Genomic DNA, 24,838 nt, shown 5'->3' with positions numbered 1-24,838 from the left:
CTTTCACAAGCAACTTTGTTTTTCAGTGCCTGAGGTTCTAGGAGGAGCATGTATGGTGAAGGGCAATGACGTTACGAGGCAGTACAAGTAAACACAGGATCAGCGACTCGAACCTGGGGTCACAGCGCTCAGACCATGATGCCAACCTCCACCACCTTTTGCAATGGTGTTAAGAACAACCTGTGAAAGAACAACTTTGCATTTGCAAGCTCATCAGACAAGTGATAATATTTTGGAAAGAGCATGAAAACGGTATACACCTTCACTTCACAGGTATTAAATCACCAAGATAATCCATGGTTACTACCCACAAATCAACTACAGCGATGTAAACTCAGCATGCTGAACCCACCTTGTTTAGGGCCTGCATGGCCTCAATGCAGTTGAGCCAGGCAAGGACTGGACCCTTGTCATCGGTGGAGCCACGGCCATACAACTTGCCTGCCAGTAATGAATGGGATTGCATTATTGAAACTGTAAACAGGAATCTGTTTAACAAAAAGAGTGATAACGTAACAAAGGAATGATAACCAAGGCTCCAGCAAGAACACTTTAAAACCTGCCTGGAGTCTTTGATGTTATTCTTGTAATGTATAGTAACAAGATTTAATACATCCATCCATCCATCCATCCATTCATTGGGACCATACTCTGTAAAGAGCATTGGTGCTGCCGAAGCAGTGTCCTGGGCAATTGGGCACAATCCTGGACAGGTCACCACTCTGAAGCAGAATAGTCGAATGGCTCAATCATCCCAGCAAGCTGGTACACATTTTGCCGACCCCGGAAGGATGACAGGCTGAGTCAACCCCACCTGATATTAATTAAACAGCTGAGCGTGATTTGAACTCAGGACTCTAAGATCCCAAGCCCACCACCCTAACAAGCCAACACCAGGCGTATATTTAATACATACAAACATTTTACAATAATTACAGGAACAAATAGTACTTGGGACCTGATAATAGGACTTGAAGAGAGAGAGATAAAGCAAGTAATTAAATAAACAAAAAGATAAAATATCTACACAAAGCAATACATAAATAAATAGGTAAACATAAATTGGGAAAAAAAATTTTTTATTAACTATACAAATAAAAACAATTTTTCCAGCAACCTCAGGTAATCCCACAAGGCCTGGAACAAGTGTGTGTTCACTGCAAGGAAAGCCAGAAAACAATATCCAGCCCACCTCAAGGCTGAACTCTCAAACCAGTCTCCTTCAAACACCTGGTGGCACCTTGTCAAGTCTGTCTCTGGTGTACGTATGATCTCTTCCCTTACTTCAAATGGCACCACAGCTGACTGCTCATAAGGCCAAATGCCACAATTGTGTGTTTGCTTCCAAATCTTGTGGACCCAACCCCTCACTCCCTTCACCTACCCTACCCCCAATGGACCCAACTGCTCCTGGATACCATGTCTTTCCAACTTGAGATCAAATACCATGTCATTCAAATACAATGTCTTTCCAACATCGCAGAAAGGTTGGTGGCCTCTCTGTATTCTACTGCCTCCTATTTGGTGGAGACGTTTCTGGCAAACCTCAATAGCGATTCTGTGACAAGCCCAGATTAAGATTTTAACTAAGATAACAGATTCAGTGCTAAAAACCTGTCTGTCTCTGTCTCTCTCTGCCCTGTTCACCTGATCATTCCCTCTGGGCCAGTTTCCATCTGCCAGGAAGTTAGCCAACATCACTGCAATACACAAACATGGTGCAAAACAGATCCTCTTTACTACAGGACTATTAGCTTGCTTCCAATTATAAGCAAGGTCATATAATTGCAGTTGACATCAAATCCTGATACAGGCAGCAGCCTCCTCACTCGCTGCAGATCTTAATCGAATCAGGATGTGGTCCAACACTTGGACTATGTCTTTAAACTCTGACAAATCCCACACACTCACCCTGTGTCTCTGAAAGGACTGTCTGGCAAGCCCTCCCATCTGCTCCCCAAACAAACCACTTGAAAAGGTTGTCACTCAAATCTTTTGGGCCTCACCATCTGCCATGATCTCTCTGGGGCAGACAGTATTACCAAGATGGCCCCAAGATCCAGCCACCAACTTGGCTTCCTTTGTCATGCAAGGTCTTTACTTATCCAATCTGAACATTTGATAACCTACAACGCCTCAATTCACAGTTTGATGGAGTACTGCTCTCCCCTTTGGGCTGGCACCCCTGCTTCACACCTTGCCATTATTCATGCCATGGAAAGCAAGGCCCTCAAAATTGTTGGGACCTCCTGTGACGAAGCTGAGTGTCTAAGCCTATTAGTTTTACATCACAGACAGGTTGGTGGCCTCTCTGTATTCTACTGCCTCCGATTTGGTTTTGCGCCCTCTGCCCTCTCTTGGCTCAATCCCTCCCAAGTTTCTGCATGGTGCACATGATCTGCCAGTAACCCTCTTATTGTTGTTAAGCTATCAAAATCCAAGTTCACTGCTCACCTCCACTCATTTATTCCTCTTTTCTCTCTTACCTGTGGAACTAACCTCCCCAGTCTGTTCAGTCCCTTTATTCCCTCCAGGGCTTAGAGACAGCTGTTCACCATAACCTCAGGTCACCCTCCATCCATACTCATGATCTCTTCTGCCCACAAATGACCCCATTCCAAAGCATTCCCTTTTTCCAGGTTATGGATTGTGATCTCTTCTCTCTTCTCTCTTCTCTCTTCTCTCTTCTCTCTCTCTCTCTATCTCTCTCTCACCTATTTTTGTTTGTCAGTTTTATTCATTCTCTGTTTCATCCCCACTTTCCCCCTCCTCTTCTTGATGTGTTCAATTCAGCTTATGTGCAGCTTGTTCACTTGCATATGTCCTCCAACATCTCACTCTCACTTATACTCAATGTGTTGACGTTTCCCCTTTTCAATTCTGTTCCCTTACATTCTGCACTAGTTCTTTCACAAGCCTCAATCATGCATTCAAGAAAAGAAAAGAAAAGTTGTAAGTACAGGAGAAAGGTCGAACCAATTGTAATTCAGAATGACTTCCTGAAACAAGGGAAAGAAATAGATCAATTTGATTCGGTGGTGCAATGGTGAGAGCATCTGCTCTGAGTCTGGGAAGATCAGCGGTTTAAATCTGGCAGTCATACCAACGACTTCATAAATGGTATGCGCTGCTTCCTTGCTTGATGCTCAGCATTTAAAAAGGATAGAGTATGGACAAACAACCATAGGTTGGCAATACCAGCGCAGGCTGTGATGGGCCTCATGACCTACCTCCTCATACATTGAAGTTCCTTGTAACGGAACAATTTTAATAACCACAATGAGTGTGCCAGTGGCACAGATAGACGAGTACAGGTGATAGCAGACAGAATATCCCAACCCTGGATGTCGTTAGTAAGCCAGCTGGGTTTTTCCAATAATCCAGTTGTGGCATTTCAGTTCTGAAACCAACACCATTCCCCCAAGCTTGCAATCCAAATCCTTAATACAGTTGACTTCAGCTGGATTTGAACTCAACCTCTGTGAAGCTAGGAGAGTGCCCTCACCAACAAGCCACCAAACAACTATCAGGACGCCTCTTCGCGATGGATGTACCCACCCACTTATACTCAATGTGGCAATGTTTGTTTGTTTTGGATTTTTGGTTTGGTGGATGTTTGTTTGTTTTGGATTATAAACAAGTCACTCACTTGCTATTGCAAGCGAATATACTGTTGCGGTTCTGCAAAACCGGCACTCCTCCGAGGAAATGGCATCCAACATATCGTAATCCTCAGACAGTTATCTCATTATTATTCGTCTTTCATTTATTTCACACAAAAACACGCAAGCATGCACATCAGGCCAGTAACGCTATCTGCGGAGCATCAAGAAGTCGCAGCAATCCAGCTCATTTGCATATGAGTGCCATTTCCTGTTCAAAGGGCATGCCATAAACCAACCGACACCTCACCTCAGACCATCACCACGCTCACCATGATGACCACAAACTTCTTCTTCTTCTTTCGGCTGCTCCCATTCGGGGTCGCCACAGCGGATCATCCGTATGATCCGCATAGTGATTTGGCACATGTTTTATGCCGGATGCCCTTCCTGACGCAACCCTGGTCGCCTCTTACGACACAGGGATATGGCACACCTATTTTAACCGGGGTATACACCGGCCCAGTATACTGGTACTCATTTCGCCGACCTCGGAAGGATGACAGGCTGAGTCAACCCCCTGGTGTATTAATTCAGTGGCCCAACGGGGCTTGAACTCAGGACCTCTTGGATCCCAAGCCGCTGCCCTAACCACTGCGCCAACAACATGATCACCACAAACACCTTCTAAAAATCCACACTGTTATGACATATTAGGTGATGGCCCCATTGGCCCATATTTGTACATTTGACTTATTTAAACATTCATCAATTGCATTAATCGGGTGTCTGGATTCAAACCTTTGTCCTGGCTGCTTCAAATTGTGTCTCTCCAAAGCGTTCGTCTTCATTTCACAATTTGGTTTACAAGCCAGCCTGGCCTTGCCAGAGAGCAGCTTTTGCAGGCTGTTATGAATTCCAGTGGAGCGTCAACAAGTCTTGGAGAACTACAAAGGATTTGCTCCTGTTTATGAATATGTGCCAGCACTCTCTCGCTGTTTGAAGCGTGAGAAAGGAGCTGTTTACTGCGAATTCTCCCCGAGGGCCGCAGGGAGGGGGGGGAAGCCCACTTGCGTCTTTGTTTCTTTCTTTGCTTGCTTTTCTCCGCCTAGGAATACGTTTTATATATGAAACTTTTGGAGTGTAACCTTTAGTGTGGTACAGGTTCTGACTGCTGTGGTTGGTCCCTGTGCCACCTCCGCTTGCAAGTGTGCTGTGCAACTTCAATAAACCGTATATTCGAGAATCCTCAGTTGACTCCCCTCAATTCTTGGCCAGGATTGGTGAGGGTCTTCATCACATCTGGCACCCCAGATGGGACGCTGTCAGGTCCTGAACGCCGCGATCCAGAGGGATCTCCGTCGAGCGCAGCTGACGCCGCGATCCGGAGGGATCTCCGTTGAGCGCAGCCTCGGGGTCTGCACGGGTTCCGAACTGGTAACGGTAAATGAGGAAAGTCGAATGCGGTTTGTTGGAGGAGCATAGGGGCTGTCAGGCCGGATTCAGGTGACTGGGTTTGGGTCAGAGGGCAAGGAACGTCCGAGTGAAACAGGGGGATGCAGGTTCGAGTCCTGTGACCGCAGGTTGGAGTCCTGGGGTAATTTTTGGGAGGGTCCAGAGCCCCTCAGAGGAAGAAAATGTTTAAGGTAATCGAGAAGAGCGGGTCTCTGATCCTGCACACTAAAAGGAGAAAAGAGAGCTATCAGGCGGTAGGTAAGACAAGGGGATTTCGGTCCGATTAAAGGAGACACGTTTCAAGGCTATAATGCTAGTGACAAGTTAAGAACATGTAATGGGGAATAACTCTCCAAAGAACATAGAGTTACCCAAAGGAACATGTTGTAAGGGAGTACAGGGCTGGATAGCATGGACAGTGGGAAGACAGGATCCCTTCTCGCTGACTGGGTCCTTTGATCCAAAGATATTACACACCGTCAGCTCTGTGTTGACGGAGGGCAAAGTAGGATGCTCGTGACAGAATGAAACACCCTGGAGGGCGTGAGCAGCTTGGCTAATGGAGTCACAAGCTGAGACAGGACGTACACAAGGTAAACGAGCGAGGAGGCGAATACAATGTGAGTGGGAAGGTTGAGTTTTGTGTTAGATGTAAGTTGAGTGTTCCAACCTGGAACTTGTATGTGTGGAACAACTTGTATGTTTGTATGGAGATAATGATTGGTCGTCATCTTAAATGTGAAGACTTTGGAGGAGGTGAATTGCGCACACCAAATCCCGAGGAAGGACGATGATGACCGATTCTGCACGTGCTGCTAATTCATAGTGATGGGCGAATGTCATTGAGAGTGTTTTTACCGATGTATCTGTGTGTGTCTGTGTCTGTGTCTGTGTGTCTGTGTGTGAACTCGATAGGGAATTGAATAATTAAAACCACTTCGGTGGACAGTTTGGAGATTATGTGTGAGAATTCCCTACAGTACTCGTGCTGTGGTTAAGCTGTGGGAGTCAAATGGACCAAGTCTCGGATTTTCTCATTGTTCGATAAACTCTGTATGCTGTTTTGGCTTTGAACACTGTACGTTGCATTTGTGATAAATGGATGGTCTCCTCGGAGCATCATTTTGATTTTTATATTCAAATTCAGTTCTGTTTCCACCTTGCACGTTTCATTAGGCTGATCGATGCTACGGGTTCGTTTTAACGTCAGTTTAAATTGTTTCATTTTTTTGGGTCATTAGGCATGTTCAATACTTGATTTTCGTAAATCTGGAGGGAAAAAAAACTGAGATTTATGGGGTTTTTGCGAGTCACATGACGTGCCGTTGGATTTAACGGGTGCGACGAGGGCACGGAGTTGTCCCGTCGAAGGACAGCTTGTCGTGGGGGTTTACGAGATGAATTAGCACATTTTACAAGGTTTGGGGACGCCCTTTATAGGGTTGTGTAAAAAATTCTGATTAAAAACGAACGTTTTAACATGTAAAAATGTTTGTGTTCGTATTGAAACACGATGCCCGTGTGAGTGCGTGATGACGTCATCATGCGGCCGAATCGAATTACATTCAGGATACGCGATTGATTATAGGAAATATGTTGAAAATGTTGAAACCAAGGATTGCTCGATTTTTATCGTTCGGAAATGAGTGCACGCATTCTCAGACAGAGAACGACAATCCTTTAGGCGGTAATAAATGTTATTTGCAGTTGTTGTTGTTGTTGATTGGGCTTTGTGACCGGGAAAAAAAAACAAAAACGTCACTTCCGGCGTGGCCTAACATCCAGCTTCTCGTTGTCTATACAAATGCTATTCTGATATTGATGCGAGGTGAATGCCGGCAAAAACTTGCCGGCCTGTGGTTGGTGGGTGCTTCGTGTGCCGGAGTAGAAAGATCTATACCTGACTGAAGGAGGGATGCACAGTAGGGAGTTTTATGGAAGGTGTTTTAAAATCACACGGTTGAATGTGGAGTGGTTTTGCTTCGGTAGCCATGCTGGTTGGCGAATGGGAGGGGTTATTGATTGTGAAGCTCCTGGTGTTAATTGCTGTTGGGAGGTTTTGTGTTCATGTTAGTACATTTTGAACCTCCATGGTTTATAGTTAATTAGAGAGAGGTGTGCGAAAGAAAAGGTGAGCGAGTGGTGGGTGCAGGTGAGCATATGCATCAGTGGTGACGGTAATGGTATAATGTGATTGGCCAACCCTCTCCACAATGTGTTTGAATCTCAGCTCAGCTAGGGGATGAGATGAAAGTGAAGTCCATTTGAGGGGGGGCGAGCTATTGCAGGCATTGTGAAGGTAATCTTCTGGTTGCTCAACCCAGCAAGGTTTAATGGCTTGTGAGCTATTGTGTTGAAATGCGCATGAACTTGGTATTTTAAAACGTGTTTTTTATATCTTCACGGCCACCGTATCTGCGAAGATTCGTGCTCTTTGTATACTGTACAATTTTACCGACATTGGACAACAGTTTGGATGGTGAGCGACGCGAGACCGAGGCGCGGAGGATTATGGGATGTAGAGGAATGGTTGCTTTGCAATGACATCGATCTGGAAGGAAGAAGCGGCGGTGGAGGTGAAACAAACTGCCAGAGAGCGCGAACTAATGAAGCATAGAGGACTTACACCACACGCCATGATTACACAGGATTGATGGGCCTAATTGCCTCCTCATACGTTGAGATTCATTGCATAGCTTTCTGTGCGGGAAACGGACAAAAAAAACATGTCTGTTGTGTTTATATGGGCCTCTACCTGTCAGGGTAAATTCATTAGATTTAATCGGAAAATTCTATTTATTCTCAGAATGGTAGAGGATTGGAATAATGTAGATTGGATGTTAAGGGGGATTTAAATGCTTGGACAGCACAAAGGGTTTGATGGATGGATGGAATCACTCTGTGACGACAATGATATTGCTGTGAATTACTCATGTTTAATTAGTACTCCTGTGAATAACTTATATTTGAATTATTTGGGAATATATTTTGTGAATTATGATAACCGAACACACAGGTGTGATCTGCACAATGTTTTGCGAACACCTAGATACGGTACACCAGTGTGTTTTGACCTGTAATGGTGGTGATGGGGATAATCTTAGGATCAATGGGACCAACAAGTGATACTCATGATAATGTTTATATGTGATATTAATCAGAAAAGTGATTTTCACACACCTTTTACCGGATTGGTTGTCAAATATATAAAAAATGGAGATAGTGTATGGAAACCGTGTTAGTTACTTTCAGACTAAGCTCATAAAAATAGGAAAATTGGGGGAAAAGAACTCATTGGGAACGAACCATGATGTTTCTTTTGGTCATAATTGATATAAACTTTTGTTTTGAGATTACAAATTGAGAATCCTTTACCTAAGGAGTTTGATAATCTGTTAATTGAGGATAGGAAAAAGTTACTGAGAATTGAATCAAGATAATAATATATTAAGTTAAGGTACTTACATAATATTGAAAAAGGGTCTCTGTTATTAAATTGATCGACAGATTGGGCAACACTACATATTAGAAATCAAGTTATAAAAAAAAACAAAAAAAAAACATGCTATTTACATAACCATAATGCAGAATGATAAAGAATGGCGAGACCAACAGCAATCACGAAATCAATTAAATGGAATTAGGAATTGTACCATGTATTGTAACTGTATTGCTCTCACTGATTAGGAGATGATACTGACCTGACTGTAATTTAAATATAATGACTCTACAATTTGTGGAAAGACAAACAAAAGAATAAACCAATGTCACCCGCAGGGTGACCCGTATCTTGCCAAAAGGTGACCACGTGTGACTTCTTTAAGGTCACACTGAGGTGAACAGAGCTGCTATCCACCAGGAGCGAGTCCTTGAGGAATATCTGCCTACGAGAGATTCCGATGAGAATCGTTCTACAGAGTAACCATGAAAAATATGCGTTTGCCTCATAACGTCACCAAATGACGTCATAATGTCTCAAGCTTGACATATCTAGAAAGCACTCATCGAGGTGTTCAATTTGAGGTACTACACGATATGGTTCCTAAAACTTGAAAATTTGACCTTGGGGTCAAATATGTTTGACCTTCGGCGCTAACCATGAAGGTCAAGGCCAATCGCCACCAAAAATTAATCAGCTGAGCGCCAGACTATGAACTATATTCCCATGAAGTTTGAAGACGATCCGATCAAAATTACTCAAAAAAATAAGGGTTTCGTCGACTCCCCTGATTTGCGACAAAGTGACCTTGACCTTCAAAATTTTATGCGCTGAAAGGGACCTCTATAGCCCTCTGATATGCGAAGTTACAAAAATTTCCAATGATAACTGTGCTCTGCAGAATTTCTTATACATGATTACAGTCAAACAAAAAAAATAAAAATAAAAAAACATACAAGCTGGCTTACATATCTTGCAAAAACTTCGTTTTGGCAAGATAATAAACGAGAATTATGCGGAATACAGAAAACATAACGATGAAATAAATGTTAAATCGGTCAAAATAAAAGAATTATATTATTGAAAAGAGTGCAATGATGCTAAAAGCCAATTTAAATATTACCTATGTTATCTGTCTTCTGATTAATTGGACAAGTGCATGATTTTTATTAAGTTGTACCTCTTGTACGTTTACATAAGTAAGTTGAGGTATTTCTAGCACTGACTTGACCATCTTTCATCATCACAGAAGTGCCAAGTTAACTGGAAAAATAAATAAATAATGGCAGTTGCTCTGGAACTGCTTGTGAATGAAACTGTGGATTGTTTAGCAGATAATGATTGCAAATGTTAAAATGGTAACTGTGAAAAATCGAATCCCGTTGGATTCGGTACTTGAAAGAAGTAGCTAACTTTCATATATTTGTATAGATAATGGAATCTTTTTTTTGGAGAAAATAATTATTGATTACAAATTGGAACCCTGATAAGACTGTTTGCTTTTACATGGAAATAGCAAATGAGATGAATGTTTTGAAGATATGTACAAGTGAGATTTCTGTATATTTTAGCATGTTTTGGAAAGAAAAAAATCACATGGAAAGGGATAAAATATTGATATGACAAACAATGCAAGTTGAATGTATTTTGTAAGAACCTTTGTCAGTCTTGTGGAAATATATAAACCCACAAAGTTTGTTGATTGGTGTTTAATTGATGCTTTATTTGTTTCGGAGTGTTGAAAGCAGTCTTTGATGCACTGTACGATTTCGTCTAGTGGAGCTTTGAAAGAACTTCAACCAAAAGATTGGACGATGGAGAGAACCCAGATTTGGGTGATTGGGCATTCAACACGTGATCATTAAACTACCCCCTTCCTGAGGAGATAAGATGAACATGTGAGAAAAAAACCCCCACTGAGGAGAAGCTTGGGAAAGAACTGACATTGCCGTTTTGTGAAGCCAGACTGGCCAGGCAAGCGTGGAAACGTGGAGTGCTGCTCTGCAAATACATCATGCACTTGCTGTGGCTGCCTCAATGCACAACGAAGGCCCTGATGGCCACTCGGCGAGTCCCCTGCAACATGTGTTCAGTGGTGCGGCTGGGGGCTTGTGCAGCCACCATGACTGCATCCAACATGCATAGCTCTTTTGAACTGCTGCTACAAGGGGCCGAGCTCAGCTGGGACTCTGGGTCACCTCTCTGATCCTTTTCATAACCTTCAACCCAGCAACGAGCCCAGGTTCTTGCCTGCCAAAAATCTACCTTCCCCTCAGGTCAACGGGGTGTGCCTCGACTGTATTTTCTGAGCGTTCACTGCCATTGTTAATTGGACTGGTGTAATGCATATCTATCTCCTCCAGGAACAGGGTATGGTGATATAATCATTTATGGGTTTTATAAATTTAATTTTTGGCTATAAAATCGAATTGGTTGTTAGTGATGTTTTTCCCTTGCTCAAGAATATTTAAATTATGTCGTTTGATGTCTAAATATGGCCAAATGTGGCCAAGGAGGGAATACTGTTATGGCATATCAGGTGATGGCCCCATTGGCCCATATTTATACATTTGACTTATTTAAACATTCATCGATTGCATTAATCGGGAGTCTGGATTTAAACCTTTGTCCTGGCTGCTTCAAATTGTGTCTCTCCAAAGCGTTTGTCTTCATTTTACAATTTGGTTTACAAGCCAGCCTGGCCTTGCCAGAGAGCAGCTTTTGCAGGCTGTTATGAATTCCAGTGGATTGTCAACAAGTCTTGGAGAACTACAAAGGATTTGCTCCTGTTTATGAATATGTGCCAGCACTCTCTCGCTGTTTGAAGTGTGAGAAAGGAGCTGTTTACTGCTAATTTTCCCTGAGGGCCGCAGGGAGGGGGGAAAAAGCCCACTTGCGTCTTTGTTTCTTTCTTTGCTTGCTTTTCTCCACCTTGGAATACGTTTTATATTTGAAACTTTTGGAGTGTAACCTTTAGTGTGGTACAGGTTCTGAGTGCTGTGGTTGGTCCCTGTGCCACCTCTGCTTGCAAGTGTGCTGTGCAACTTCAATAAACCGTATATTCGAGAATCCTCAGTTGACTCCCCTCAATTCTTGGCCAGGATTGGTGAGGGTCTTCATCACACACACAACAACCTAAGCTGAGTCTTCTCACCACAATCACCTCATCCACTTCAGTCTCCTTACTACAATCGCCCCAACCCTCCTGACTCTTCAACGCCTTCACCACAAATGCCACAGCGCTTCCTCCATCTCACAACAACCAATACAAACCACCCCAATCACAGTTCGCTCCCTGGACGCTCACCACAGTCTCTGAGGATGCCGGTGGAACGAACGACATTGCGAGCTGGGGTGTTTTGGTGTGTAACTTAAAGCGCTAACATGCACTGGGGTTCGTTCAATGACGTCCGGGTAGCTCCTGTGTTCTGCTAAATAACGCTTGAACGGAATTCAGTGCACGTTCACGGCCAGAGAGAACCTCCCGAGGACCCTCGGCCAATGTTAGTTGCGGAACTGTGTCGCGTGGCCAGGCTCGGAGGCAACGGAATTATTATTAATTGAATGTAAAAATGCAAAATGAACTTAGTTTAGTGCTTTTAAGAAATAATTTAATAAATATATGCTGAGAAAACTAGGAGAGGGCAGAATACACACATTCCTCTGAAGTCGTAAACAACCTTGCAAAATCTTATCGATCTGATGACCATCTGAACCCACAATATCTCCCCCCTATACCGTTTCCCAGGGCTATAAGCAAGCTCCAAAACAGACCAATTATCCTTCTATGTTGCAATTTTAACGTTCACAAAGCTCCATCTGTTATCCAGACACACCCTGGTAAAACTGTATATATATATATATATATATATATATATATATATATATATATATATATATATATATTGCACATTGTTTGTCATATCAATATTTTATCCCTTTCCTTGTTATTTTTTCCTTTCCAAAACATGCTAAAATATACAGAAATCTCACTTGTACATATCTTCAAAACATTCATCTCATTTGCTATTTCCATGTAAAAGCAAACAGTCTTATCAGGGTTCCAATTTGTAATCAATAATTATTTTCTCCAAAAAAAAGATTCCATTATCTATACAAATATATGAAAGTTAGCTACTTCTTTCAAGTACCGAATCCAACGGGATTCGATTTTTCACAGTTACCATTTTAACATTTGCAATCATTATCTGCTAAACAATCCACAGTTTCATTCACAAGCAGTTCCAGAGCAACTGCCATTATTTATTTATTTTTCCAGTTAACTTGGCACTTCTGTGCTGATGAAAGATGGTCAAGTCAGTGCTAGAAATACCTCAACTTACTTATGTAAACGTACAAGAGGTACAACTTAATAAAAATCATGCACTTGTCCAATTAATCAGAAGACAGATAACATAGGTAATATTTAAATTGGCTTTTAGCATCATTGCACTCTTTTCAATAATATAGTTTAGTATATTTATATAGTAATATATTTGGTGCTTTTAAGAAATAATTTAATAAATATATGCTGAGAAAACTAGGAGAGGGCAGAATACACACATTCCTCTGAAGTCGTAAACAACCTTGCAAAATCTTATCGATCTGATGACCATCTGAACCCACAATATCTCCCCCCTACACCCTTTCCCGGGGCTATAAGCATGATCCAAAACAGACCAATTATCCTTCTATGTTGCAATTTTAAAGTTCACAAAGTTCCATCTGTTATCTCGACACACCCTGGTAAAACTATATATATATATATACATACATACATACATACATACATACATACATACATACGAAGCCTGGTGTTGGCTTAGTGGTTAGGATGGTGGCTTGGGATCCCAGGGTCCTGAGTTCAAGCACCGTTGGCTACTGAATTAACACCAGGGGGTTGACTCAGCCTGTCATCCTTCCGAGGTCGGCGAAATGAGTGCCAGTGTACTGGTCCCGGTGTATGCCCCGGTTAGAATAGGTGTACCATATCCCTGTGTGTCGTAAGAGGCGACCAGGGTTGGCGTCAGGAAGGGCATCCGGCCATAAAAAAAAAAAAAACATTGCCTCAAGAAAAAGCCAAACCCCTGCACAGAAGGGAAAAATGGCTGTAAAAACGGTCATTATTATATTTTATATATATATACACTCAATATTCTATGGAGAAAAAAAAAGTCTTCAGCTTGCAACGATGAAGCAAGCTGGGGCCTTCCTCCTGTCTATAGGAGTGTCTTTTGTTTTACTAAATAACTGGCTTGTATATGAATACGTTTTTCTGTCTTGAGGCATCTCAAATTGCTCCAACACAACTGAGGCCATTTTGCTTGGGAGCCTGGCGGGGCATATGTACGGCGTGGGATGAGGGCTATGCGCCAATGGGGAGCTCTGAAACACCTCCAGGGTCTTTTGATTCACTTTCTGGCCCATCCTCTACTCCAGGCTCTATAAAAGAGAGCAAATCAGGCTCAATCTCTCTCTTTCATTCAACCTCCAAGCAGAATCTCTTTGAAGCCTTTACCGAGCCGAGCGTCATCCGAGCTGAGGGGGCAGCACAAGCAGTTACCGAGATGTGCCGGGGTCATTGCCGTGTCATCGGCACTCGGCTTTGGCTGCGTTCGCAGCCAATATTCATTACCACTTACAGATTTCTCACACGTGACCCGTTAAGCTTTTCTCTCGCACATTTTTTCTCCATCTGTGCCTCGTCCACTAAAAGAGCATTACCGATTTGCACCTTTCATACCTTCCTCTTGCATCACGCTGCACCACATTTTGCACCTCCACTCACACACCATAGACAACCCAGTTTTCTTCCCTCCTTCCCCCTTCCTAAGCGATAGGGTTGTGTTGGTCCGTCGACTGCGCCAGGTACAACGAGGTCACCTACACCTCAACTGCTTCTCTTCTCTCTGGGTTAACTCCAATTTCCCCAGGTGTGTGTGTGTGTGTGTGTGTGTGCGTATGTGTGTGTGTGTGTGTGTGTGTGTGTGTGTGTGTGTGTGTGTGTGTGTGTGTGTGTGTGTGTGTGTGTGAGCGCACGCGCACACGCGCACACGCGCATGATTCCATCTGTAGCACGTGTAACATAAGTAAGATTGTAGAAGTTTATATCAGAGTAACTCTGCAATGCATCTTTTTCATGAATAATTGGATTTGCTTTTGTCGCACCCACCAATTCCTTGAATTCCCCCGCTGTACATTTTATGAATAAACGCATTACTGTGCCACATAATTTTTCTCGCCTTGCTGTAATAAATTGCTTGGTATAAATGTACCCAGCTCGTTTCGTCTTTTCCGTAATTGGTCCAGCATTGTCCGCCTGTTAGTTTCGCCGGAAAGTTCTACCCTAACAATCTGTTTATTAGCCGGCACATTTTTGGTAGCTCCGCTCGACAGCACCCGATACGGTAAGTTTCATGCAAGAACGCATCGAGGGCACATGACCCTAATTGACGGCTGTCCAGAGGTAAGGTATCACATGAAGTAGTGTAACCCTGCCTGGATTGGTCATGCCAATTGGCGTTCATGGTTGCCGAGCAACCTGCCGGTGCAAGGAGTTATCTGTGCCCAGTGGCCTCAGGACCGGTTGTTCGGGAGGAACCTGAGTGCTTCACCTCAGCATGAGCCTCGAACCCCGAGTCCGCAACAATACTATCTGATGCCAACAATGGCTTCTGGTTTTGTCTTTTACATCTTTACCTTCAGTCTGAACAACATGTGGTTGACTCACCATCTTTCTCAACCAATGTGAATGGCTCCGTGTCCCAGCCATCTTCCTTTTCAGCTGGCTGGACATCAAGATGACCATAAATGCAAAGGGTTTTCTTTTTGGGGTCGTTACCCAACGCACCCAGGAGCACCGGTGGCAGAGGGATCTCAGAGTCATCTGGAAGCTGGTCGGTCAGGGAAGACGGAAGGTGGGATAAAGGTACAGTCAGAGTGCTACTGACCAAACAAACTGAAAGACAAGAAAGTAGTTTACGAACCTTCTGCATGCCAATGTCCACATACTCCACTATTCCTCCGAGACGCTCGATCTCAGCTCCGACAAACTTCACCATCCGCACCACTTCACTCCGTTTCTCCGGTTCCCCAGACACGCTCTTGATGGCAACCCACTCAGCCAGACGCTGGAATGGCACGTTGGTCAAAAGCAGGTTAAGAATGCCGTGAAACAACACAGCAAACCACAACACACCACCAAAGTTTTTCACAGCAGCAATGACACTCACTCCATTCCATTGATAATTCCTACCATGACAGTTAGAATACTGAGGTTTTACCAATCAAATCATTAATCCCTCTATTTCTATTAGATATGGTTTGGACATAACTTTTTTTGACAATTAATTTTTTAATTTATTAATTAATAATCAAAAATGTCAGCTACTCCTTGCTTCCCAGGCAGTTCGCATTTCTCAACCAACCTCCTGTTGATTTTATCCATTGTTCAAAGGTAAGTGCGTGGCCCCCACTCAATCCCGTCAGACAACCTTTTCTTGGTCAATTAATTAAATTAATTTTTTGACAATTTTTGACAATGTCCAGAGTTTATGTCCAGGCAGAGTGAGACATCCACGTGTGTTCTGTCCCTCAGGTGGACGTTAAACTGGGCGTTCCGTCTGCCAGCATTAGTTGGTGGATATTAAAGATCCCATAGTATACTTCAGGAAGAGGAGGTGAGCTATCACCAGCACTGAACAAATTACAAATTCCTGCCGCAACCTCCATAGGGGCACTGCAACAGCAGCACAGCAACCGATTCGTGTAAAACTGCAGCCTCATGCTGCATATGAAAAAGGAAGAAGTAATGCTATTAGATGGGACACACGGCTCAATGTCAATGCCCTGCGTGCATCGCATAAGCCCAACACTTTATTGTCAGGACAGGAATCAAATCCAAACGAGATAGCTCAAAGGCAAGGTGTGCAATGAGGAACTAGTGCCAATTGTGAAGACTCGTCTATATGCATTGGGAGTCTGGCAAAACAAGCTCTGACAGAACATATAGGACAGGTAAAACAGGACAGATATAACAAGGTATTTCGCGAGGTTTGACATCTGCCACGAAAGCAAGGAGAGGCCGGTTTAGGGGGTTAGGCGTTAACCCTTCAGAGCGAAAGAGCAAATGCCCTCTTTTGCTCTGACGATCTTCAAAAATGTCAGCTCCTCCTTACTTCCCAGGCAGTTTGCATTTCTCAACCAACCTGTTGATTTTATCCATTGTTCAAAGGTAAGTGCGTGGCCCCCACTCAATCCCGTCAGACAACCTTTTCTTGGTCAATATATCTCGGATAAATCGAGAACCATCTCATTATATGCCTGGTGTTGGCTTAATGGTTAGGGTAGTGAGCTTTGGATCCTAAGGTCCTGAGTTCAAATCCCACTCAGCTGTTGAATTAATACCAGGTGTGGTTGACTCTGCCTGTCATCCTTCCGAGGTCGGCAAAATGAGTGCCAGCTTGCTGGTGTACTGTGTCGGAGTGGTGATCCGTCCAGGATTGCGCCCAATAGCCAAGGAGACTGTTTAAGCAGCACCAACACTCTGCACAGAGTATGGCCCCAATCTCCTCCTCCTCCCACTCAATCCTGTCAGACAGCCTTTTCTTGGTCAATGCATCTCGGATAAGTCGAGAACCTTCTCATTATATGTCTGGTGTTGGCTTAATGGTTAGGGTGGTGGGCTTGGGATCCCAGGATCCTGAGTTCAAACCCCCCTCGGCTGTTGAATTAATACCAGGTGGGGTTGACTCTGCACAAACAGGTGCAGGCCATTGTGGTGCCTCTCCTGAGTGTTGTACGTGACTGCATCATTAACCTAAAGGTACTATTGTATTACTACAGTATCATAGTCATTATGCCTGGTGTTGGCTTAATGGCGAGAGTGGTTAGGTCCCGAGTTAAAATCCTGCTTGGATGTTGAATTAATACCAGGTGGGGGTTGACTCTGCCTGTCATCCTTCTGAGGTCGGCAAAATGAGTGCCATCATGCTGGTATTGTGTGTCGGAGTGGCGACCCATCCAGGATTGTGCCCGATAGCCAAGGAGACTGTTTAGGCAGCACCAATGCTCTGCACAGAGTATGGGCCCAATGCTTGGATTTCATTACACTGGGGAACAAAGTTTTTGTTGCATTGATACCAGCACTTGATCTTACCTAATTTGAGTGTGCTGAATTCAAATCTGAAGTTAGTTTCTCTCTGTAAGCTCGAGATTTTTTGCAATCCACCATTATCAACATTTATTTGGTAAGTTACAATTTAAATTAAAAGCAAATTTAAATTAACATATATTTCGACATAAAGACGATAGGTGATTCAGAACAATTGATAAGGATGGAATGCAAAGTTCAAATAGGTCCTATTCAGGCAAGAATTTGCACTTGTAGCTCCTGCGTTTGTGGACTTCCACAGGGCAATCTCGTTTGATGCTCCAGCAGTAGTCTGCCATCATATTTTTGTCCCATCGCCCTTGGTAGCACTCTTCCATCGTCATGAGGTCCTGATGGAAGCGCTCTCCCTGTTCCTCACTTGAAGCCCCATGGTTCTCAGGGAATTGATTAAGGTGACTATTCAGGAAATGGAGCTTGACACTCATGTTGCACCCAAGATCATGAAAAGCCAACAGCATTCTAGTAACCAGAAACTCATAGTTATCTGCCTTTTTGTTACCAATAAAGTTTTGTATAACTGCGATGAAAGACAGCCACGCTGTCTTCTCCTTGTCATTCATCTTCTTTACAAATTCCTCATCACGTACAAGGGCACGTATTTGAGGTCCATCGAACACACCTGCTTTGATCTTCTCGAAAGACAAAGCAGGAAAAGCAAAAACTATATGTTGAAAGCATTCACCATCAGTACTCAAAGCCTTCACGAACTGTTTCAGCAAACCGAGCTTGATATGGAGTGGGGGAAAAACGATCTTCTCTCGGCTGACGATTGGGTCATTCACAATGTTTGGCAAACCTGCTTCCAGAGTTTCACGGATGGGCCACTCCTTCTGGATCCAGTGTTTCTCTCGAGCTCGGCTGTCCCACATGCAGAGATGGCATGGAAACTTTGTGAAGCCTTTCTGTTGACCAAAGAGAACGTTGACCATTTTCAGGTCCACACAAATGATCCAGTTGTGCTCATGATATTTGAGTAAGTCAATGACCATTTTTATGCCATTATGTTCCTCTCGCAAATGCACTGAGTGACCAACTGGAACCGCTCCATAAACATTGCCATTGTGCAAGAGAATACACTTGAGGCTGCGCTTAGAGGTATCCAGAAATAATCGCCATTCTGTTGGATTATACGAAGTAACACCTAGTTGCCTGAGAAGACCTGGGATATTGTGACACTAAACAAACTGCTTGTCTTCTGAGAAAAAGGCGACAAAGATCTGGTCCCGCTTTCGGAAATATGAAACATTTGCAGAGTGGTCAAGTAGATTTTTTTCTTGCAGCCTGGAAGCTAATGCCTCAGCTGCTTTCTTGGAGAGCCCCAAATCACGCACTCAGTCATTCAATTCCGGTTGGCTAAACTGCTGAGGGACTGAGGACTGTTTGGTATCAGATGAGGAGGCTTCGGATTCTGAAACCATTTCTTGAAGCCCATCATCACGACCCTCGTGCTCTTGCTGATCATGTTCAGATAAGCCAAAGCCATTAAAGACTGAAACGGGGAGTTCGTCAGAGTGCGGAGTAGGTCGAATTGCTGAGGGAAAACAGGGATAGGAGATCTTTTGCCGGTTTTTCTTGCCGACACCCTTTGTGTTGACCAGGCAAAAATAGCAGTCAGTTACGTGGTCCTTGGGTTTTCGCCAAACCATGGGAACTCCAAAAGGCAGACCCTTTCGTTTTCCTTTTGTCCAGTCAGGAAGCATTTCCTCACAATTATGACATACAATATGAGGAGCCCATTTCTTGTCTTGGTCACCAAGGGGAACATCAAAATAGGTTTTATAGGCACACCTTACAAACGATGATATATTGCGCTTTTGACGAAGTAGTGTATTGCAGCCACATACATAACAGAATGCATCAGGATTATTTACACATTTATGTCTTATTGAAGAAGCCATGATCAGATCTGAAACAAAGAAAAACATAAAGTTAAAGAATATTGTTGCGAATTCGTGCCCACCGGCGTGCGAACGGCCACGTAACTCGAATTGCGGCACGTCGCCCACCGGACGGACAATTCTGTCGTGACCCTCTCGGACTAACGCCGGGAGCTAGTCACGGGTGGGCCTTTCGGCCTCACCACGACGTGCCAATCGGCCCCCCGCGTGGGATAGAGTTGTTCGCCAAACTCGACCTACCTAAGTACCCACGCGGAGGGTAGACCGGGCGATCGCACCTCGCCACAGGTCGACTCCGGACACTTAAGCGACCTGTTCCGTACTATCGGGATAACCGAGCGGCGTTATCGTCGGCCTCGACGGTTCCGATTAATTATCGGGCCTATTAAGCCCACTACCAACCCTTTACGTGAAGCAAGATGGAGATTCAATTAAAGAAAAGACGAAGCGAAACGGGAAAACAGTTCAACATGATGCACATTTATTCCACGGCACACGGAGAGCACACATATACAATTAAACCGAATGCACCTACAGCAATTGCAACAAAAGAAACACAACAATGCAGATCTACAACCGACTACGCGTGCACACGGCAACACTTACACAGTTTTACTTTACAGACGGCGCCAACAACACATTTACTCAAAAGCAAAAGAAAAGGGCCACCCTCAAAGACAAGGGGGCAGACGGGGCCTGTGGGCCAATATTTGCGCGGGACCTGAAAGAGCGGTCAGGTCCGCGAGACCGGGTGGATCCTACCCGTGTATTTGTGATGAGCCGCAAATGTGGCGGCGCGGCGGTGCCCCGACTTCTTGCTCCTTCGCGGGTTTCGTTGGCACTGCTTGGAGTGGGGTGGGAACGGGGCCCCCTTTTCGCACTATCTCAGCGCGGGGGGAAAAAAGGGGGGAATTGTTGATGCTCTGGGGAAGGAGGATAGCTGGCTTGCTTGGGTCCCGACAGACTGCCTAAATTCGCCCCGCGCTCGGCGCTTTATAGGCCGGCAGGAGAACCCATATGCTAATTTCTGGATCAGAACGAGCTCGGGGGTGGAGCCACGCTCGCCCATTGGATGGAGGAAAAGGGGCGTGAGTCTCCCCTGATCCGAGAATTTGCATATCTCGATTCTACACCGACGCGCCTGGAGGCGGGGCCAAACCACCCCGCGCTTGCTGATTGGACGGATCAGAAGTGGGCGTGTAGCATTCCTGATCCGAATTCTCCTCGGAAAAGGCCGCATTTTGCACTCGCGGCTCGGCGCGCGTCCCGTACGAGCCCAGGACAGCCTGACGCTCGGCGTTCACAGGTGGTGCAGGAATGGCGGCAGAAGGAGGAGAGGTGAAGGTGGTGGAGGGTTTATGGTGGTGGTTTATGGCCATGGTGCCGTTTGGAATGGCGGTGATGCGATGTTTGCGGGAGCGAGTTGTGAAGGTAAAGATCGTGGCTGTTGGCGTTGTTGTTGCGAAGTGGCGTTGTGGTTGATGGTTGTTGTGTGATGGCGGTTGAAACGTGGTTGGTTCAAAATAAAGATAGAACAGAAAAACGGCTATCTCAAAGGGTCGCAGCCCGAATGAATCACATTTATTCCCTCTAAACAACGGGTTTGGGGCTAACTACACATGTACTTACAGAGATATCTCACCTATGGGACCTGAATGGTGGTTTGCGAATTTCCACAACCGCAACAATATATATCAAGAAAGATAAATAAATATCAATAAAGATAAAGAAAATTGATGTCAAATAAATTGTGAGCAAATTGTTAGCAGCAAAACAAATACGGTCTGTAGTTATTTAGCAGTTTAGGCATCGTACGTTTCTACTAAAGTCTGAAATCGCACCCCTAGTTCTGAAGTTATTCTGAGTACAAATAGCAATGGGTGTCCTTTTTTTGCAAAAAAATTGCAAGTTTCAAATTGCATGAAAACGATAACATGTAGAGGAAAACAGATTTCAGATTTGAAAAAAATATACAGAACAAGTTGAAAAATCTCATGCAACAGATAATAAGAAAAAAAATTTGTTCCCCAGTGTTATCGATGTGATGTTTGAAAATTTCCTAAGAAATCTTGTCGAGATGAATGAAAAATTAATAATCATACAAGCAAGCAATTACAGGCTGTTACAAAAAGAAGGGCCTGGGTGGCCTAATCACCCTGGATCTTTGAGCTTTAAACAAAGAAAAGTCATGTCATTCCAATTGGCTGACATCGACACTATCCCAACAATACCTGGAATTTGAACCCGGGTCCTCATTCATTCGTAAAATATTTACTTTTATCTCTGATAACCAACCTTCCAGACATGCTAAATCAATGCATGCCACGGCAGTGTCTGGTGTTTACATGACACAATTCCAAACTAGACCCAGTCAGAATCCTTTCGCCAACATCACTCACACATCAACAATGACCTGATCACCCCCCCCCCCATATCAAGGTCCTCTTCCATGCACAACCGCTCACCTGCACATATCGATCTTGATGATCATTGATGTAGCAAAAAATTTGCTGCAGATCTGCCATCTTGAGGTTTCAAGTAAAGCTGCCACGACAAATCGAACGGTGAAATAAATAACTGCACAAACAGGTGCAGGCCATTGTGGTGCCTCTCCTGAGTGTTGTACGTGACTGCATCATTAACCTAAAGGTACTATTGTATTACTACAGTATCATAGTCATTATGCCTGGTGTTGGCTTAATGGCGAGAGTGGTTAGGTCCCGAGTTAAAATCCTGCTTGGATGTTGAATTAATACTAGGTGGGGGTTGACTCTGCCTGTCATCCTTCTGAGGTCGGCAAAAATGAGTGGTAGCATGCTGGTATCCTGCGTCGGAGTGGCGACCCGTCCAGGATTGTGCCCAATAGCCAAGGAGACTGTTTTGGTAGCACCAACTCTGTACAGAGTATGGTCCCAATGAATGGATGGATGGCCATTGCTGCAGTATTGTCAATGAAGCTTCTTGAAAACGGTGTCGCAATGGCCAAAGTACTGTGGTAATAAACAAGTACCTTTAGATATGGTAACTCACTCGTGGTGAGGTGAGGTGAGGTGCAGTTCAGAGGAGAGTTGTTTTTAATCAAATAAATCAAGAATGAACCTTAGCCTCTATCCCACAAGACTGTGCTTGTTGTTCAAAAGAATGCTTTTCTTGTACTTGTAGCCAATCATTTGCAGATAAGCAGAGAGTGCTCAAAGTGCACAACCAAGTCAACCTATGTGTAAGAAATAAAGACTTGCATTCAGAGGATTTGCAAACAAACAATTACATCGCCATTTTGCAACGGGTAACGTTCCATCTGACGGGTGTTTATCCGACTGGGATTCAGTTGCAAGTCTGTTCTGCTGATGCATTGCTCCTGCACATGAGAAAGAGCAGGAGTAAAAAATTTATTCTGGGGTACCAGCACACAACGACCTACTCTTTCAAAAGTTACCACGAGCGCTTGGATATTTCACCGACAGCGAGAGCGAGCAGACGAGGCAACCGGCTGAACTTGCTCTCTGCTAATCACAATTCCACCTGTTGGGGTTAACTCCTACAGTTGGAGCTGTTAACCCTTGGAGTTAGCTTGGGTTATCTGTTAACCCTTGGAGTTCGCTTGGGTTAGCTGTTAACCCTTGGAGTTCGCTTGGGTTAGCTGTTAACCCTTGGAGTTAGATTGGGTTAACTGTCAACCCTTGGAGTTAGCTTGGGTTAGCTGTTAACCCTTGGAGTTAGATTGGGTTAACTGTCAACCCTTGGAGTTAGATTGGGTTAACTGTCAACCCTTGGAGCTAGCTTGGGTTAGCTGTTAACCCTTGGAGTTAGCTGTTAACCCTTAGAGCTAGCTTGGGTTAGCTGTCAACCCTTGGAGTTAGCTTGGGTTAGCTGTCAACTCTTGGAGTTAGCTTGGGTTAGCTGTCAATCCTTAGAGCTAGCTTGGGTTAGCTGTTAACCCTTAGAGCTAGCTTGGGTTAGCTGTTAACCCTTAGAGCTAGCTTGGGTTAGCTGTTAACCCTTAGAGCTAGCTTGGGTTAGCTGTTAACCCTTGAGTTAGCTTGGGTTAGCTGTTAACTCTTCGGGAGAGCTGTTAGCTTTGGATTAGCCGTTTCATTGGGTGGATATCACAAGTTGTTTTCCCATCGCTTCGAAGTGTCCACACCAGAAGTTTACAGTAAAATCCGTGGAACACAATGGGTTCAGGGATTCCTGTGTAGTCAGTAAGGAAGCTTTTACAATTGTACAAAACGAGAACCATGAAGTCCCAGTCGTCCAGCAAAGACTGTCAGTACGTGCACCGCACGGCACGTCGTCCAGCAAAGACTGTCAGTACGTGCACCGCACGGCACGTCGTCCAGCAAAGACTGTCAGTACGTGCACCGCACGGCACGTCGTCCAGCAAACAAACGGAAGGGAAAACACGATCCGAGAGTGGGGTGTGCTCCGCGATGCTGCGCCCCCGTGTGCTCGTTACCCGATGACAAGTTATTGTTCGAAAGGGATGTTGATTAAAAAAAAACGAACCAAAAGATACACATTTTTGTTCCCATAAACAGAGCAATCGTTAATTCGATGGATCGGTGCGGTGTACGTTTGGAAACCTCGACAATAAGTACACATGGTGAAACGTAACAACACCGTGCAGTCCGTGCACGCCGTGCACGCCGTCAACGTACGAATTGATCACTGATGGCTATAAACACATTACATTATTAAACATCGAATTCTAATAAAATCGTGAAAAAGATCCATTTGGATTGAAGGACGGGCCTTACCAGCGGGAGGATTCTCGGCTGCTGTCTGTGTATATCGAGTGTCAGAGACCTTGATGTTTTCACGTGGACGGAATGAGCAAACCCTGACCTGGGGGTGTTCAAACACGTTCCACGGACTTCACTCTTATCTCGGGTGTGTTCCATCACGAGGCCGCTCGCTATCGCTTGCCGAGCGGCCCGTTCCTTCTGCAGCCGCTTGCTTGAGTGCTTAAGCCGGAAACCAGAGGAACGCTCTGCAAGCTGATTGGTGATGAGAAATTACTTTAAACGTAACGGGATGTTCGTTATCGACGATAACCAAAAATAATATTAAAATTGAAAAATGAGGGAAATTATGTCCAACTGTCCACGGAAAACGCAGAACCAGTCGAAGTTTCCAAACCTAACCATCTGACTGAATCGAGCCTTTCATTGATTGGTGATTGGTGGACAGCATCGACCAATGGAGACGTCTCTGGCTCAAGCGGAAGTGACGCTTCGTTTTTTTAGCCCACGTCAGGAACACCACACACATT

General features: G+C 44.3%; 1 protein-coding gene and 1 long non-coding RNA gene across 2 annotated transcripts in view; one reads left to right on the top strand and one right to left on the bottom strand.

Moving 5' to 3' along the window:
* Positions 1–24,580, bottom strand: part of CNDP2 (carnosine dipeptidase 2) — a 33,127-nt gene extending 8,547 nt beyond the window's left edge. Inside the window, exons 1-5 of the mRNA XM_085857304.1 lie at positions 24,324–24,580; positions 22,032–22,110; positions 15,483–15,626; positions 15,227–15,389; positions 353–441 (exon numbers count right to left, since the gene is read on the bottom strand). Coding sequence (XP_085713430.1) covers positions 353–441; positions 15,227–15,389; positions 15,483–15,626; positions 22,032–22,091 — 456 coding nt within the window. The 5' untranslated portion in view covers positions 22,092–22,110; positions 24,324–24,580. The remainder of the gene's footprint in view (positions 1–352; positions 442–15,226; positions 15,390–15,482; positions 15,627–22,031; positions 22,111–24,323) is intronic.
* On the top strand, positions 4,663–11,571 carry LOC147011538 (uncharacterized). The gene is made up of 2 exons (XR_015051743.1): positions 4,663–6,920; positions 10,233–11,571. It is a non-coding gene; the product is annotated as an uncharacterized LOC147011538 (long non-coding RNA).
* Positions 24,581–24,838: the final 258 nt, after the last annotated feature.

This window comes from Eptatretus burgeri, chromosome 15 (assembly GCF_056783735.1).
Source record: "Eptatretus burgeri isolate ZD-2024b chromosome 15, Ebu_testis_v1, whole genome shotgun sequence".
Taxonomy (NCBI): domain Eukaryota; kingdom Metazoa; phylum Chordata; class Myxini; order Myxiniformes; family Myxinidae; genus Eptatretus; species Eptatretus burgeri.
This window is presented reverse-complemented; position numbering and strand designations above follow the sequence as displayed.